The 15,480-nt window shown below is 42.2% G+C and overlaps 2 protein-coding genes across 3 annotated transcripts in view; both read left to right on the plus strand.

Annotated features, from left to right (window-relative positions):
* Positions 1 to 5,417: 5,417 nt before the first annotated feature.
* Positions 5,418 to 15,480, plus strand: part of Kank (KN motif and ankyrin repeat domain-containing protein 2 kank) — a 41,686-nt gene continuing 31,623 nt past the window's right edge. For both annotated transcript variants that reach the window (XM_076380519.1, XM_076380520.1), the window contains exon 1: positions 5,418 to 5,552. The gene's annotated coding sequence lies outside the window, so the exon portion shown is untranslated. The remainder of the gene's footprint in view (positions 5,553 to 15,480) is intronic.
* On the plus strand, positions 9,771 to 10,590 carry LOC143180155 (uncharacterized). The gene is made up of 5 exons (XM_076379688.1): positions 9,771 to 9,856; positions 9,899 to 9,902; positions 9,966 to 10,024; positions 10,083 to 10,324; positions 10,553 to 10,590. The coding sequence occupies exons 1-5, from the start codon at positions 9,771 to 9,773 to the stop codon at positions 10,582 to 10,584; spliced, it is 423 nt and encodes a 140-aa protein (XP_076235803.1). The 3' UTR covers positions 10,585 to 10,590.

The raw sequence follows: 15,480 nt of genomic DNA on the forward strand, positions 1-15,480 counted from the left end.
ACTTAATCTCTTAGATGGTTTACTGGAGTATCAGTCCTTACTCCACTCTACCCAAGGTTCACCCCATGAACTTTAGCTCGCCAGTGTATACCTAGTCCATTTCTCCAAGCGAAAAGGAAGTAAGAAAGACATACTCTTAGCTGAAACCGAAATTCTTCGTCTCTAGAGTACAATTTCTATATCAAAATTTTATCTCGTCTAAAATCTTCGATATTCTAATATTTCGCGTCAACTACTCTAAACACATATTATCACTAAAAATTGTAAAATGCAGACAAAACATTAATATTCTCTAAAAGGTATTCTTAATCTTCAGGTGGTGTGGCGTAAATAATTAGACCATTGCTTCATAAACAAAAATTAATGCTTTATCACTCAATTTTTTCGGTACAACTAAAATATTCTTAATAATAGTACCTAATCCTTAGCATCCATAGTAACCATTTTTATAGTAAACTCATTTTATAAGTATCTACCACGAGAATGCTAAATATAGTTCCAAATATCAAAGAGTGCAATAACCCGCCACACCAGTTGATTTTTAAAATATCAGAAGTGGAGAAAAAAACACTTTCCCATTTAAAAAAAAATTTGCGAAGGCACGCCGCGGTTCTCTGCGTCGAGAGGACCTCCCCCATCGACGTCACTGTATAAATGTTTAACAACATACTCGCTAGCGTTCGTACGCGTAAGATCTCCGCTGGCCACGTTTCATTCGAGGGCAAACCAAGCAGTATTACCAAGCGTTCTTCTTGGCCAGACCAGACCGACGCGGTCTCAGCGAACGTATCGTCGCGGGACTCGTTGCTCGATTACAAAATTACGTGTAACGAGCAACTGGTGTATATGTTACGTAACGTCGGAGACGATAGCTGGCCATCGACTGCTTTGAACTGTGCAAGGCGTTCAGGAAATGTAACGTGCAGGAATTGAGGAAACGAATGTTGCTTATTAATTGAGAAAGATGAAGAATGTTGAACACGTGTGCGAGGGAGAAAGAGAGACAGAGAGAGAGAGTTTTGGTTACGAATCGAGCAGCGACAGTATTGTTACACCGTTGATCGTTATATGTGCATAACAGCTTCGGAAATAAAAGAACTTTAAATTATGGAGCGTTTCCCTCCCAGTTCGATCGTTATCAATCATCATTATTTACAGTTAGTTAACGTAAGAACGTGTGAGGGACTCACTTGCGTTTACAATTTTGTCTCGATATAAGCTCGACTTGAAATCAATTAGAAACTCATAGAAAAAACGAATAAAGTGAGGACGAGGTGAAGTTAAAAAAGTAATTTCAAGTATACATTGGTGACAACTCTGTACTCCTAATTAACGTTGATTTATGTTACTGTTGATTAATTTATGATAGATCCGTGTGTCTAATTTTGTTTGAGTGTCGTTTTATTTGACATCGTTCAGTCTTGAAAGCAACGTCCGACGTTCCTTTCGATAAGACTGATATCAAGCAGCTGCGAAACCCGCAGCGAACGAACGAGTTTTGCGCGCAACGTGAAAGGACAGCTTGCTCGGATCTTCGGGGACGGAGAACTGGTCCACCCACTGGGAATTCCAGCTTTTTCCATCGGATATCGCGCTGGGGAGGAGCACGGGAAGCGAGCGTGAACGCGATCTACGCGCATCGATCGTTTCGATCGAGAACACGATCCTTATCGTGGTGCTAGCTACATTTAGGGTAGTCTTACTTGTTGAAGCTTAAGGGAGAGAGGGAAGGTTGAGAGCTAGATGTTTGTCATTAAAATTGGAGTAACATGATTAGTGAGGAGCTTGAAAAAGTTGAACTTAGTCCAAATTTATCTGTTAATACTTATTCCTTCTATTTTTTGTTGTTTTTAGTCTCGCAATTACTTTGAGTTTATGAAGCTTAAGAAACTTGAGTTTTGATAGAAGAGGTTTTTTGTGAACACTCCAGGAAACAGAAGAATGGTTACTCAATGGTATTACTCATTAAACAAATTTTATTTCCAGGTAATTATCATCCTCAAAGATACCCTCATTACTTAGTGCAAATATTTATTAAAAAATATCGATATTAGTTTCATTTTCCAGAGCCATGTACATTCATAATTCTTCCACCTCAAGCACTCCAAATTATCCAGTAGCACCATCATCTCCTTAGTACATAGACCCTTGAAGCCATGTTCGTCTTTCACGATGCGTCCCATAGAATCCTCACATCAAAAGCAGCGAGTGTATACCAGGAAACCCTTGGAAACCAGGTACCATTTATTTATGTCCTGATTTAGTAACAGGATAGGTAAGAGGAAGCAGACCGTTTAATTCGCGGTGACCCGACTCGGCCGAATGGATAACGACAGGAGACAAATGAAATCGAGCTACTTGGCTAATCCATCCTGCTTCTCTTCTCACGTTTCCTGTAGCGATGGGCTAGTGTTTGCTTTGAATCAGAAATCTTAGAAATCCTAGTAATTTTAGAAATCTTGGAAATCTTAGACATCTTAAAAATCTTTAAAATCCTAGAAGTATTAGAAATCTTAGAAATATTAGAAATTTTGAAAATCTTAAAAATCCTAGTAGCCTTAGAAATCTTAAAAACCTTTGACATCTTAGAAATCTTAGGAGTCTTAAAAATCTTAGGTAAGAGTTTCTAAGAGAGAGTGTCGAATGCCCATCGCTAATTTCCAGCGACCTCAGCGAACACTCCGCTCCGCTCTTTGCGCAACAAAGCGAATATTAACGAACCGTTGCGTTCGCGCGAGTGCGGCCGAGGTAAAATTAGAGGTGCGGGCACACGGTGCAATTATTAAAATAGAAGAGTGACCGGTGAATCCGAGTTCAAGTGGAGAGAGCTTGACTCATCCGTCGTAACGCGACGCGGAACGAGAGGTGGAACCGCGAAATCTATTTGTTGACTACCCTGAGAGAGCGCACCAGCTGGACCTAATCGAGAGATGTTGCCTACGCTCGCCCCCAGGTCATTGCCATCGCGACGTGCCATCACTTTATCAGCCGTTGTTGACTTTGGCAGTCGGTCTCGGGGAATTGTCGTAAAGATGCCGTCTATGATTATCAGTTTCATCTGATTCTATACGCAACCGCGATGAACGTGACCCGGGTTTATGAACGACCCTGCTATTCAAGAGAACCTCATTTCTCAAGGCGAACGTATCCTGGTGAGATAATATGTTACCGTTTCACCAGATTCTTGACTCAATTTGTGGGTCAGTTTAACCCTTTGGCATTTAATAAAGAGATCACAATACTGGTTAGAACTTTGTCCCAAATATTGGAGCAGGTTCTTAAAAATAATGTAGAAAAGAGAAATATCTAAATGCGTTTCCAGCCAGTACAAAATTATAGATTATGGAAATAGCCAATTAGCTTAGATTTTCTTCTTCTCATGAAATGAACTGTGGTACTTAAAATCATTAAGCAAGGGACTAAAAAAAGTTCAGAGGTCGTTTAAAGTACATATTCTGTATTCTATATTCTACATAAAAGTCTATCTCAGCTGGTACATTAAACTTTGATAAAATTGAACTTTCTCTACGCTTCATCCAATTCCGCAATCCTCTGGAGGACAGAGTGGCCAAAGTTCCAGGTAGGGGTCTGCAATAACCATGTACAACGCCTCGAAGGAGCAGCCTGGGTCATTCTGACCTCACTCCACCGACTGGAGGATTAAGTTACTCGCGCATAATGTTTCCAGCCGCTCCTTTTTTCAGTTCGATGTAAAAAAGAGCGACCCTTCGTTGAAGCATGCTTCCAGCACGAACTAAGACGTCCCATGATGCTTGTTTCTATTCCAGAGCGCGAGCGCAGGCATATCGGTCAGATCTTTTACCTGGCTAGGAGGGTACAAATGGTCGAGGACTAATCTTTGCAAAAACAGGTGGTGGGGATCGGTCCTCCCCCCAAAGGGACCCCATTCAGGGCAGAAGATTTGCGAAGTGAATAGCCCAGTTTCTTCGAGGAGGAAGAAGACGACGTTTGTTCCTTTCCTGTCACGTTCTTCCTCTGTCAATATTCAAAGGCAGATCGAACGAATTTGTCAGCTGAATGGGGCCAGGTAAATATATTGCTGTGTCACGTGTATGTCTGCATTTAACCCTTTGCCTTAGCATTTTTCTTGGAACCTACCTGTGCCATATTTATGTCGAGGCAAAAAAATGAGCGCATATTAATTACTTACTAGATTTATTACTCCCTGTTTTTCATTACATTCAGTGATATAGCAACACTTGTTCCAGTATTTAAAATACAGTTATTTTTAAGACTCGCTGTTGTAAAACAAGGGGTTAAAACAATTTCCAGTTCCCTTGAGCCACTCTCGCCACTCAACTCACGCTACTTCCGCCGCGAGTTTATGTTCTATTTGAAATTCAAACGTAAAATAGCGATGATCGCGAAACAGTCGACGTGAAAGCAGGCTGATAATTAGCCGAGTGTGATCTCATATCTCGTTTACAGTCAGTTACATAAGAAAGGATAAAAACGCGTTAGTCTTGCTAATTGCACAGTTTTACGCAATCGTTTGAACATCTTTTCCTTAAAAACTAGTTCTTCGTTAATGGCACACCTTTAAGATCGTCTTATCAAGCTGAAGTTAATATTGACATAGTTAGCTACAGTTCAAGACTCCTTCCTCTTAAAATGCTTCGAAGATTCCATTCTCAGTTTAGCACCAGTCGATAAAGTGTTCGCCTTTGTAGCTTCCATTTATTACATCGTAAATTTTTTTTTAATAGAAGATAGATCGCTCTTATCAGTGGACTTTGGATAATTCTCTACCCTTCTCGTAAAGTTCCCAAGTTCCAAACTCTCTCCTACTATAGCAGTAGGTACTCCTGAGAGACTTTACCTCTTTTATATGCCTTTTAATTCAAATTCAGAATTTAATTGAATTCTATACAATAGTAGGGAGTTAAGGTCTTCAAGTTCTCTACCAAATCAGAACGAAAGTGAGTGAAGAGCTCTCAGAAATCACAAACTACATTACTCACAAACCTCAGGTCTTCTCAAAATCTTTGCTGAAAAATTCCCCAAGACCCCAAGCATCTGGCAGTCAGCAAACTCGCGACTGCGTCCCTGACCCTTACCTGATCGACTTCTTTTCGCTCGGTGGGGCCCGGCGTTCACCCTCGGGTGGTTCTTCGCAAGGAGCAACCTGTCGTAGCCTGGCGTCTCTCCCCAGCATCCCGTCCCTTCCTTCCTTCTCTCTCCCTCGGTCGGTTTTTCTATTTCGAACGTCGCACGCTCTCCCGCCGGATCGTAAACTACATCCGTCTCTTTTTCCTTGGTGCCGCAGCCAGAGCATGGAAGGGGCCAGAGGCCGAAGGAGAAGGAGAAGAACCAGTCGTGAACCAGAACCGTCGGTCCTCAGAATCTCCCAGTCACCTCTTCGAGTCTGTGCGGGGACCAGCGCGTGGATTCGCGTTCCCGATCTCGCGCGCGTCCCACCGATTCTTCTCCCCGCTCTGTCTGCGCCACGGTGATCGCGCGCCCCGAGGATCGAGGATCCAGGATGACCACGGGGACGTCGAGGAGCTGGGACGCAGAGGATCGACAGATCGGTGAGTCAGGCTTCCCTTGCTCGATCGCTCGCGAAAACCGGTCCAGAGCTGTCCCACGAGGTAATGACATTGTCCCTTAAAAACCGGTATTCCCGTAGATGTGGATACTGAACTCTTAAAGGGAGTTAAAGGGGCGCGATATTTAAAGGATCGATAGAGGGATACTCGTGTGGTAAGCTCTGTTACGCGGCGCTTTATTTACGAATGTGCTGGTCGCTATGAAAGTATTGTAAGTCAAAAACGTAACAAGGGTTGAATTTATCAGTCATTTGGTGTTGCATTGATTCATGTTATAAAGTGAATGAGTAATTCAACTACCTGAAAGTAGTGACTTAGACTACCTTCATAGTTACTGGCGCACATGAAAAATACTACTTTGTTTCTGATGCATTGTCGACTCCTGGGGCAGTTTGCGGTGATTTACGCGAAACGACCCATTTTGCATTGTAAATTTGAATCGCACAGTGGGATCACGGGACGCTAATAGCGGCGCCACACAAACGCTAGTGGAATTTGGAATTCTACCGTCGATGCGTAGGTGACTTTCTCGAATCGTCATTGGGACGATGTAAATGTTTTTCGAAGGACGAAAAGCGTGGGTCACAGAGGTAGACCGCAACGTAACAGATTTCATCAGAGATCGATCTGACGGGAGTGATGCATTAGGTAGCGTTAACGTTTGCCAAGGGGAGACGGGACAATCGATATTCGTGTGCAGTTAATTAATTGGCAGCTGTTATTGGATTTATCTCGTTATTCAATGTCCATTCGGTAGCCGTGGTTTGTTGACGTACGAGGTGTTTCATAACTGCAGGTGCAAAATGGTTAATGGAACTCGTTCAGAGGGAGAAAACGGTTTTATTCAATATAGATTCTAGTCTTCAGCAAGCTGTTCAATTCCTGAGGTCGTGGGGCAACTGTTTTTTGCGTAACTGCATGTAGAGCGGTGGTGAATGTCAATGTCGTAACATCTGAAGAAGTAACTTCGGAGAGTAAACATTGAATGATTAATTAATGTTGCCGTGGATTGGGTTGATCACGTTTTCAGTAACCCAGAGAATCGCTCCAAACACTTATGTCTTCTCAAACCTATCAGCTTCCTACTATTTCGCAAATTCTTATTTTCATCTGTTATTAACTCTAAGTATCGCAAAGTTTTTTTTATCTCAGAGTACCAACTTCAAATGCTGGAACGTAGGATAAACCCAAATGGTTATGAATTATTAAACATATTTCATCATAACTTTTCACTCCTCTTCAGGAATTCCACCCATCAGGTGCACTAATATAAACAGTTCTGAAACGCAATGTAAGCCGAGTCGGACACAACTCACTGGTCCGATGATGCATTCATTACTGCAGCATCCACGTACAAATTGCGACAATATATAGGTTATTGAGAATAATTATTTCATGTTAGTCTGTGTATGCGCATGGTTCCACGTGGTGCATGGCCACTGAAGTCAATAACCTGGCTTGCAGCCTGGGTCGCGGGGATATACGATAAAAGTACCACGATAACGATGGACTTTGACGTTCCGATATTGCGGAAAGGATCATGGGGCGTGCTCTCATTAGACGGGAAATTAAATCCATCCGAGTATTGAATACCATACAATTCTCTGAATTCTCTACAGAACAAAGGGTCCTCGGACTTCGAGGCATCCCTCATAATCGTGAAAGCGGATTTCGCTTCGTTCTGTAAGGTAAATGCTCCAATAAAAGATGTCAAATATCCTAGGAAGTGAACAACCTAACACTGTCCCGATACCTGAATTATGGCGTCCCAGGCACTGAGTACACTTTATGACATTAGTTTTTGTTCTCAAGGGTCTTTGAAGGGCCATATCTGAACCATTTAGTAAATGTAAGGCCAACCCAGTCTTCTGAAGACCAGTTACATTAAAATTTAGTTCAGGTACAGAGACACAGTTGGCTACGAGGATATTTGCCTCACGGCCGGTGTTTCTATAAGGAAATTAATAGGAGACCTGCGATGTTTTCGAAACGAACGTTTCGTCGTGAACGAGGGGTTTTTGCCGGTTGCTCAAGCTCTCTACACCCACGTCCAGCCACGATTTGCATATCGCGTTCCGCTATTTCTTCGTGTTTACTAGTGATTCGATCGTTGCTTACATTCCGCGCGCGCATACTCGCGCTCGCGAACAACAAGTGGACGTCGGGCTACGTGGGAATTCGACGATAAGACACGCGGTCTTTGTAGCTGCCGTCCTTCCAACTCTCGATAAATCATTGCTGCGTTTGCAATTCTTTGAACATTTGATATACGGCGCACTGGGTAATTAAAAGATGGCGTATCTGGATGACTTTATCGTTTGGAACGGTGTAGGGAGTTGGATGCTGCTGCGTACTATACAGGGCGCCTCAGAATTGTGGGTGGAGGTTTCAGAATATTGTGCAGCCAAGTTTATTATACTTGCAGAGTGAAAAGGTGTATACTTAAGAGACTTTTCTTATTTAAGGCATGGAATGTTCTGAAGACTATACAGTAGGTCATACAGAGTGTTTCAAATAAGTTCACTTAGTTAGTAGTTTATTAAAAGTATTAACTTTTACTGTTCGAGATAAACGAGAAATTATCTGCTCGAACTACATTATATTCAGAGAGTGAACAGTTTTAGTACGTCATACAGAGTAAGCAAAAACTTATCAAAGTCTAGAGGTACGTAATACTCCTCAAAGTAAGCAAAAAGCTATAGTAAACAGAGATCCCAAAGTAATTATGAAATCTACTTGAAAGAGCTCAGGGTAGGAGACTTTCGTGCTTTTAGTATCGGAGTTTGTGTCATTCTAAAGTTAAGCGAATTCATTGATGAGGGACTCGTTCGAGGGGTCATTTAAAGTTTCGTTAGAGAACTTTGTTCTCGCGAATGGGCGAACGTGTTCTCGCCTTTGATCGACAGATTAGACACGTGTCTAGCTACTAATACTCTCTATACGGAACGTTACACGACCCTTCTTAATGAGGCATACGAGTCGAACATTGACCATTCTACACTCTCAGCTATTCATATACAAATTTCTACGACGTGTGTTGAACTCCACTTTTTTTATCTTGAAATTCAAATCACGTTTTAAAATTTGAAAGTTTGAAAGTTTTAAAATTTGAAAATTTGAAAATTTGAAAGTTTGAAAGTTTGAAAGTTTGAAAATTTAAATATTTAAAAATTTTTAAATTCTTCAAAGAATATTATTTTTTGCGACTGACACTTGGTGTCTTCAGATTCTTCATCTTCCCAATCCCCGATTATTTGCAATCTTCGATGCATCGTAAGGTCTGTTAAATATGATGACAGACACCACATTTGAATACATCGTCAGCCACTTCGTGATGTGATCTCGCGGTTTATCAAGATCTGCTTTTCTGTCGCTACATATAAGGCTACCTGTTAGCAGAACGATACCGATCCACGTTCCTTTTTTTCTCCATGATTCAGTTTTACCCCGAAGCACGTACGATCAGCAAATCGCATTCCTTTGATCTCACTTACTCGGTAATAAATGTTCACGGAGGTCTGGATTACTAGAAACGTAATCATCGAACGATTATCCGAGGATTAGTCTCAAGTCAGCGTGCATCCGTCGTTTATACTAAGCTTGTTATTAACTCAGTATACAACGAAACACGTTCATCTAGTTGATTGCACCAGTTTTGACACACAGAGAGGCAGGCGAGAGCTCTTCAGCCCGTTTTCAGGCGTCGCGCGCCTTCGCTGCCTTACGTGCATTTCCTTCGAGATCTCGTCGCGATAAAACAGGGCTTCGTTTTCACGTTAAAGCTCTCGCACAACTTAACTAGGGCTTCCTACGTGTTTACAAGCATAGAGAGACTGAATAGACGGAATTCTGCCGCTTGAGGGCATAATTACTCGCGACAGGGTAGCGCTCGAGATGGAATCATTAATCTTTCTGTGGAAGACAGCTCCAGTGGGTGAATATCTCGCCAGGTTTTTGTTTTCGAAGGCATCTTGCCTTAGAAATTAGATATCCCATAGTTCATATTCTATATAGAATAGAACGATTAACCAAGTTTAGAGTCCTACTGTATTCTTGATATAGGGTACTTTAAAATATAGGTAGAATAATTTTAAAAAGAAATTAGTGTAATAAAGATAATTAGAGAAGTCTGTTTATTATTTGAGAAAACAAAAATCCACGTCTCGGTTTCCTCACTTAGAACAGAGGACTGAAAGAAGCATGGTCACAAGGAAAAATTGTTATTCCGGTTCTCCGACGCTCGAGCATCTGCGTCTACAAGTATCGTTGCACATGTGCAGTCTTACGTAACTGTTTGTAATACTCATTTCGTTTGACTCTCAACAAAGGCGAGTATTTAGCTAGCGCGCGTACTAGCCGCTTCTATGCTAATCCCGCGCGTTTCATCTGGGACAGCAATTGAACGCAGCGTCGAGCAAAATGCTAATAATCCCCTCTTTCGGCGGAAGCGAAACGCAAAGGCCGCAGATAGCGCGGGAGGGCCGCGGGGTACAAACGAATAAACGAACGGAGCGCAAACGTGCAATTGCTCGACGCGTATCGCGACTTATTCGTTGCCTTTCGTCGAACGATTCCATTCCACCAGCACGGAATCCTTATTTGGCGAGGGCTTCGCTCGAAGCTCGTTAAGCGATCGGTGGAAAGTTCAGCGAGAGAAGAGAAACGGGTGAAACACGCGCCCGCCCAGTTCGCTTTATCGATACCTTCAGCAACGATTTTCCGAAGGTCTGGCCCCTTGACATTTCGGCTTCTAGGTAATCGCGTTTCCCTGAATTCCCTGAAAACGACCCATCGCAGTGTTCCCACGAATGTCACGTGTGCACGCAGCTGCTGGCATTTAACGTGAGCAACACAGATTTCTCATCGAGACCATAAGTGGCCCGTACATCTGCCTGGCGCGTGCGTTACTGTGACTACGTGTCGCGGAAACAATCGGCGGTCCCTCGCCGTGAACTCTCTCACCTGAGATCAGACATCCGCAGGGATCGTTGGCCAGGCGAGTGGACTCATCTGACTTTCACCGCGGTGATTTGGTAACACATGTGGTCAAGTGTATCGTTGGCGATTGCCTCAGGCTTCAGGTTTGTTTTCGATTCAATTTGGTCACTGATTTTGGGGATTTGTTTCTTGAGGTTTTCTGTGATTTGGGTTTTCATCATTTTGGAATTCGTGAGGAGTTACAATTTTTTTGTGTTGAAATTTTTGTAAATAGGGATGATAGCTTTTTACTAATATGTATTGTGTTAGTCACTAGGCATTCTCTTGATAAGAGCTTTGCAACGTCTATGTATAAAACAGCTTGTGCATTATCAGCAAAATTACTCATTTAGTAGTCTAGAGATTCTAATCTTCCTCTTCCCATAAATCAATTAGTCTGAGACCTAAGATTCATTTTCCATTTAGTTCTTTATTTTGTTAAATTAGAATCGATTTTCTAATAAAAGTGTGTCTTACAAATGGGGGACTTTAATTGCTCTTTAATTTTCGTCGATGTCTGTGGAAACTCAATTGGGTAGGTAGTTTATTATTCAATTACTTTAGGACCAATTTAGAAATTGAAATCGAGTAGACATTTATTGGATCTTATAATTATTCCAACTATTCGCCTCCTTTACTGGTTCTCTAGAGATTCTAATAGATCCACGAGAAATCTATTAAATATCAAATGGGTTAAGTCATTTAATAGTCTATTCTGTCTGAAAACTATGCAGATTTATATCCACCTATTTCCTGTAATCAATATAAAGCTGAATTATATGAATACTTCAAAATTTGTTCCTGGAAATTACTGCAAATTCCATTTTCATTAGTCCCTCTCTTAAACAAGGTAATTCTCCTCAACAATTTTCCACCAATCTCCCCGTGAGTCACAGTTTGGTCATAATCCTCATAAGCTCTAAAACTCCATATTCCCTCTCCCCAAAAACTCTTTCCAGAAGAGTATCGAAGTCCATCCACTTATTATCGTTTTAGCTCACCCCTCCCACCATAATTTTTCCAAGCATAGTGTGGGCGAACCGCTTACTCATTCCATCGCTTTTGTAAACCTGTTACTGTATTCTTCGCAACTTTGTTCTACCGGTCAATTTTCCAGGCACGCCCGCGACCTTGGCATTATTCCTTGACTCGATTCAGCGGACATTTAATAATCGTGGATCACCGGGGGCTGTCGCGCGCAGCAGCTTTCGATGGCTATGGGAATAACTCGGGTTATACGGTGCGTGTAACGTCGTCATCGGTCGAACGTAATCGCCTTGAAATACGCTCCGCGAATACGCAATCCGCAACTCGCTCGCGGCTGCCAGCTCGCGCGAGATGCGCCTTTATTCTTAATTGGTTCGAGCCTGCGTTTGCTTTCAATTGCTAACGAATACAAATGATGTCGACCGACGAGGAGAATAGGGGAAGTGAATTATCCTGACCGCAAGCGAAATTTGTATCGATGATTTACCATAGCGTGTGGGTAAAAATGAGCCGGTGAATGGTAAATTAAATTACTGAATTGGCCTGCTCTCCGAGCTCTCACCGCGTGCTATCGAATTTCCTGCCCTGACGTTTGCGTTAAATTGATCATTTATGAATGATGAAATTATCGAGCGCTGAAAGGGAATTTAGTTCTGTTGGAAATTGGGACGAACGATATTCTCTGCAATACTCTCTTCTTGAATAAGAGATAAACTTTGGGAGAAAACTAAAAATACTTTAACTGTCTACGAATACTGAATAATTAAAAAGACGGCGAAGTTTGCAAAGAGCCAACAGGATAAGGTTTATTAAGTTTTGCAAGTATGATGATAGGAAGCTTTTTTACTACTTCTATTTTATAGTTGGATTAGTAATGTCAGGAGCCACATAAATTATCTTTTTTTCTTAAATTGAGCTATGCAGTAAATCGTGTTATTCATGTTTAAATACATCAAACGAATACAAAAACGACATACTTACTTTATCTTGGAATGCATGATACTTTGAATGATAATAAAATACAGCTGGACTTTGATTGCCCAGTTCAACATTAGATTCGAAGCTCAAACTCTCTTTTCATGACTAACTCATTTAATTATTTCCACTAGACTACTATGACACAATTATTACAAAACTACACAAAAGTAATTTCTTCTGCACCTAAAACATTTGACATTAAAAATCCATTAATCCCAGCAGCAATTTCATCCAGCCACCAGGTCGCACAAGCTAAAAGCAACTACGCCCAGCAGGAGCTTCACTCGAATCGCGATAAAGTCATTCAAATAAACGATCCGCAGCTCGTTCCGCGCAATTTACAAGCGATCCGCCGATAGATCTGTCTCCCCTCCGAAAGCTAGGATCCCGCGAACGTGACAGTGACATCAGCGCTTTGAAATAAATCACGCTCGATCGAAGCGTCGAGGTGAATACTGGAGGTCGGAAATCGAGGATCGTTTCCGCGAGGCGCGCTACGTCAAACAAGCCTCTCGCGGGACGAATACAAGTAGAAGGAATTTCTCCCGTCTTATTACCTCGTCCTCCTGCGTCTCTCTCCTCGAAAACGGATGTATTTTCCTGTCCCAGGGAATCCTCGACACGCGGCTGCTTTCGCCTCGCGCCGCGGGCAAACAAGTCGGATGTGTTTTCCGTGTTTGTTCAAAGAAAAAAAGGGCATCGTATCGATCGGAACTGCGGAGGGCGTTCACGGAACTCCAATTGTTTTTATACAGCGCGTGAAACGGGTGAAAAATGACACGAGAGAAAAAAAAAACGATCACGTAGTTTGGCATTATCCGTAACAGCAGGAGCGTGGCGTGCTGGCGTGCAGAAACATTAATTGAGTTTTTATTTATATTTCAAAGCCTGGGGAGGCTGGAGAGAATTGGGGGTGGAGTGCAATTTACCAGGGGGCTTTAATATTTTTGCGCGTTTCTCTCTGCCTGTCGGTCTCTAAATATTCGCTGAATATTCTGTTTGTCGAGCGAGAACGCGCGCCTCCAGGCTTCTATCGCGGTTGTGGCAACGAAAAACGCAGAAGAAAATTATCGGTTGACCGAGAATTGAGCTTCGAGACATCGGGCGTGTGTTTGCCTTGCGTTACCTGGCAATAAGCCTCGGTCTGGGCACGGTCAGCCGGCTCTGAAATAAATTACACCTCGCTCAGTTGCCTTTCTTGGTCGAGTTTTTGTTCCTCGCCGTGCTTGCCCTCCCCTCGACGCGAGGGTAATTATTTCAATGACCGATACTTGCAGCCTGGTGAGCAGGACGTTAATGCACTCTCGGTATGCGATCTTTTCATTAAATTAGCCTGTGTTCGTGAGCGCGTGCCGCAGTTCAAATGCCTCACTTTGACTTTTTCTTTGCTCACGGTGGTAAGAATGGCAGTAATATGATCGTCATAGGCAATTTTAGTGAGCTAGGATAATAAATAATATGAGAGATAAAAGGGAAAGTTTTTATGAGGCTTGAAATAGGTGGACATCATTTGATCGAGGAGTAGGTAATTTAATAATGGATGATTTTGAGGAATTAAGTTTGCGTGGGATTTGAGGCTTTTGTAAAATGTGATCTTGTGTTAAGTATTTAGTGACTCCAACACGTGGGAGTATTTACACAGATTTTTGCAATTGTTTATTTTGTTTTATTTCACTCGTAGTTTTTGGAGTGGATTGAGTGCTCGAAGACAACTCGAGTAATCGCAGAAACAGGTTTTCCAGGATTGCTCAATCGGATAGCTTCTTTCCTGATTAAGTTCCACGTGCTCTAAAGGCTATTCGTGCCATGTTTAAACACTAATGAAAAAGTTCACCTGAGCACTCTTTAACGTAAAAAACGAGGACAGAATTTTAAAGGTGAACTCAGCCCAGTAAAATAATTAGAGAAAGATTCATATAAACATTTATCCAATGTGACCCAGTTTCAAAGTGCAGAGGCAGTTTTATGTCGTACCAGTTGTTCGCGCCTGTCTCCATAAAAACTGGTACTGTAGTCCTCTGTTGTCAGGGAAGGGGTCGAAATGATTCATGGAACATTACAGAAGAATTTCCAAATAGTCGTGAAAATTATATACGAGACTAAATAGATTGCAAAGACCTCGGTGGAATAGTTTTGCAACACATGAATATTTATAGGCCAATACTTCAATTTTAATATTAAGTCCACATTCCTGCTCAACTAGAAATTGTTGACAAAATCATATACTATCGCATGCATCGTAAATATCTCTACGAAACAATTTTGTAATAAATTGAATATTCAGCTTTCTATTTCATAGCAATACTTAACACTGCTTTACTCAATTCATCGCTCAAAATAAATCAGAATCATCTCTACTCTCATCTCAAAAACAATTCTAAGTAGTTCTCCACACTCGATTAACACATAATCGCTCACGCAATCTCGCAATTTCCACCCGCCAGTAACTCAAGACCTCAGCAAAAATCAATTTCCCATAAATAAACAGTGACAGTCTGCAAAAAAGGGAATTTCCAAAGAAACCTCATTAAGAAGGCTACAGCTACGTGGAAGCGCTTCGACGATCGGTAATGCAAATTCGATCCTCTTATCTTATCCACGTCGAGGCGTACGCAGCGACAACGCTTCGTCCTCCCACGCGAATCAGCTCCTCTGAAAAACGTTACCTGCGCCTCCGACACGGCCTCGTCCATCTCCCAGATGGCTGCGACTATTTATACGAAGATGAGCTTATTTTATTACCATAAACATTCACCGAGCGTGAACGGCCGCTTGAGCGCAAAATAATGGAGGGCCGACGCGAGTCGGCATAAATTATCCGAGCCTCGCCGATGCGATCCCGTCCAGGGACGATAGATATTTATTTCACGACGTTTGGAATCCGACGATAGACGATGATCGCCGGGGGCGGAGGAGGATGGCCGACACGATTAAAACTAATCAGCCCCGGATGGGTCACGCGTTTATC

This window comes from Calliopsis andreniformis, chromosome 6, assembly GCF_051401765.1.
Source record: "Calliopsis andreniformis isolate RMS-2024a chromosome 6, iyCalAndr_principal, whole genome shotgun sequence".
Lineage (NCBI taxonomy): Eukaryota > Metazoa > Arthropoda > Insecta > Hymenoptera > Andrenidae > Calliopsis > Calliopsis andreniformis.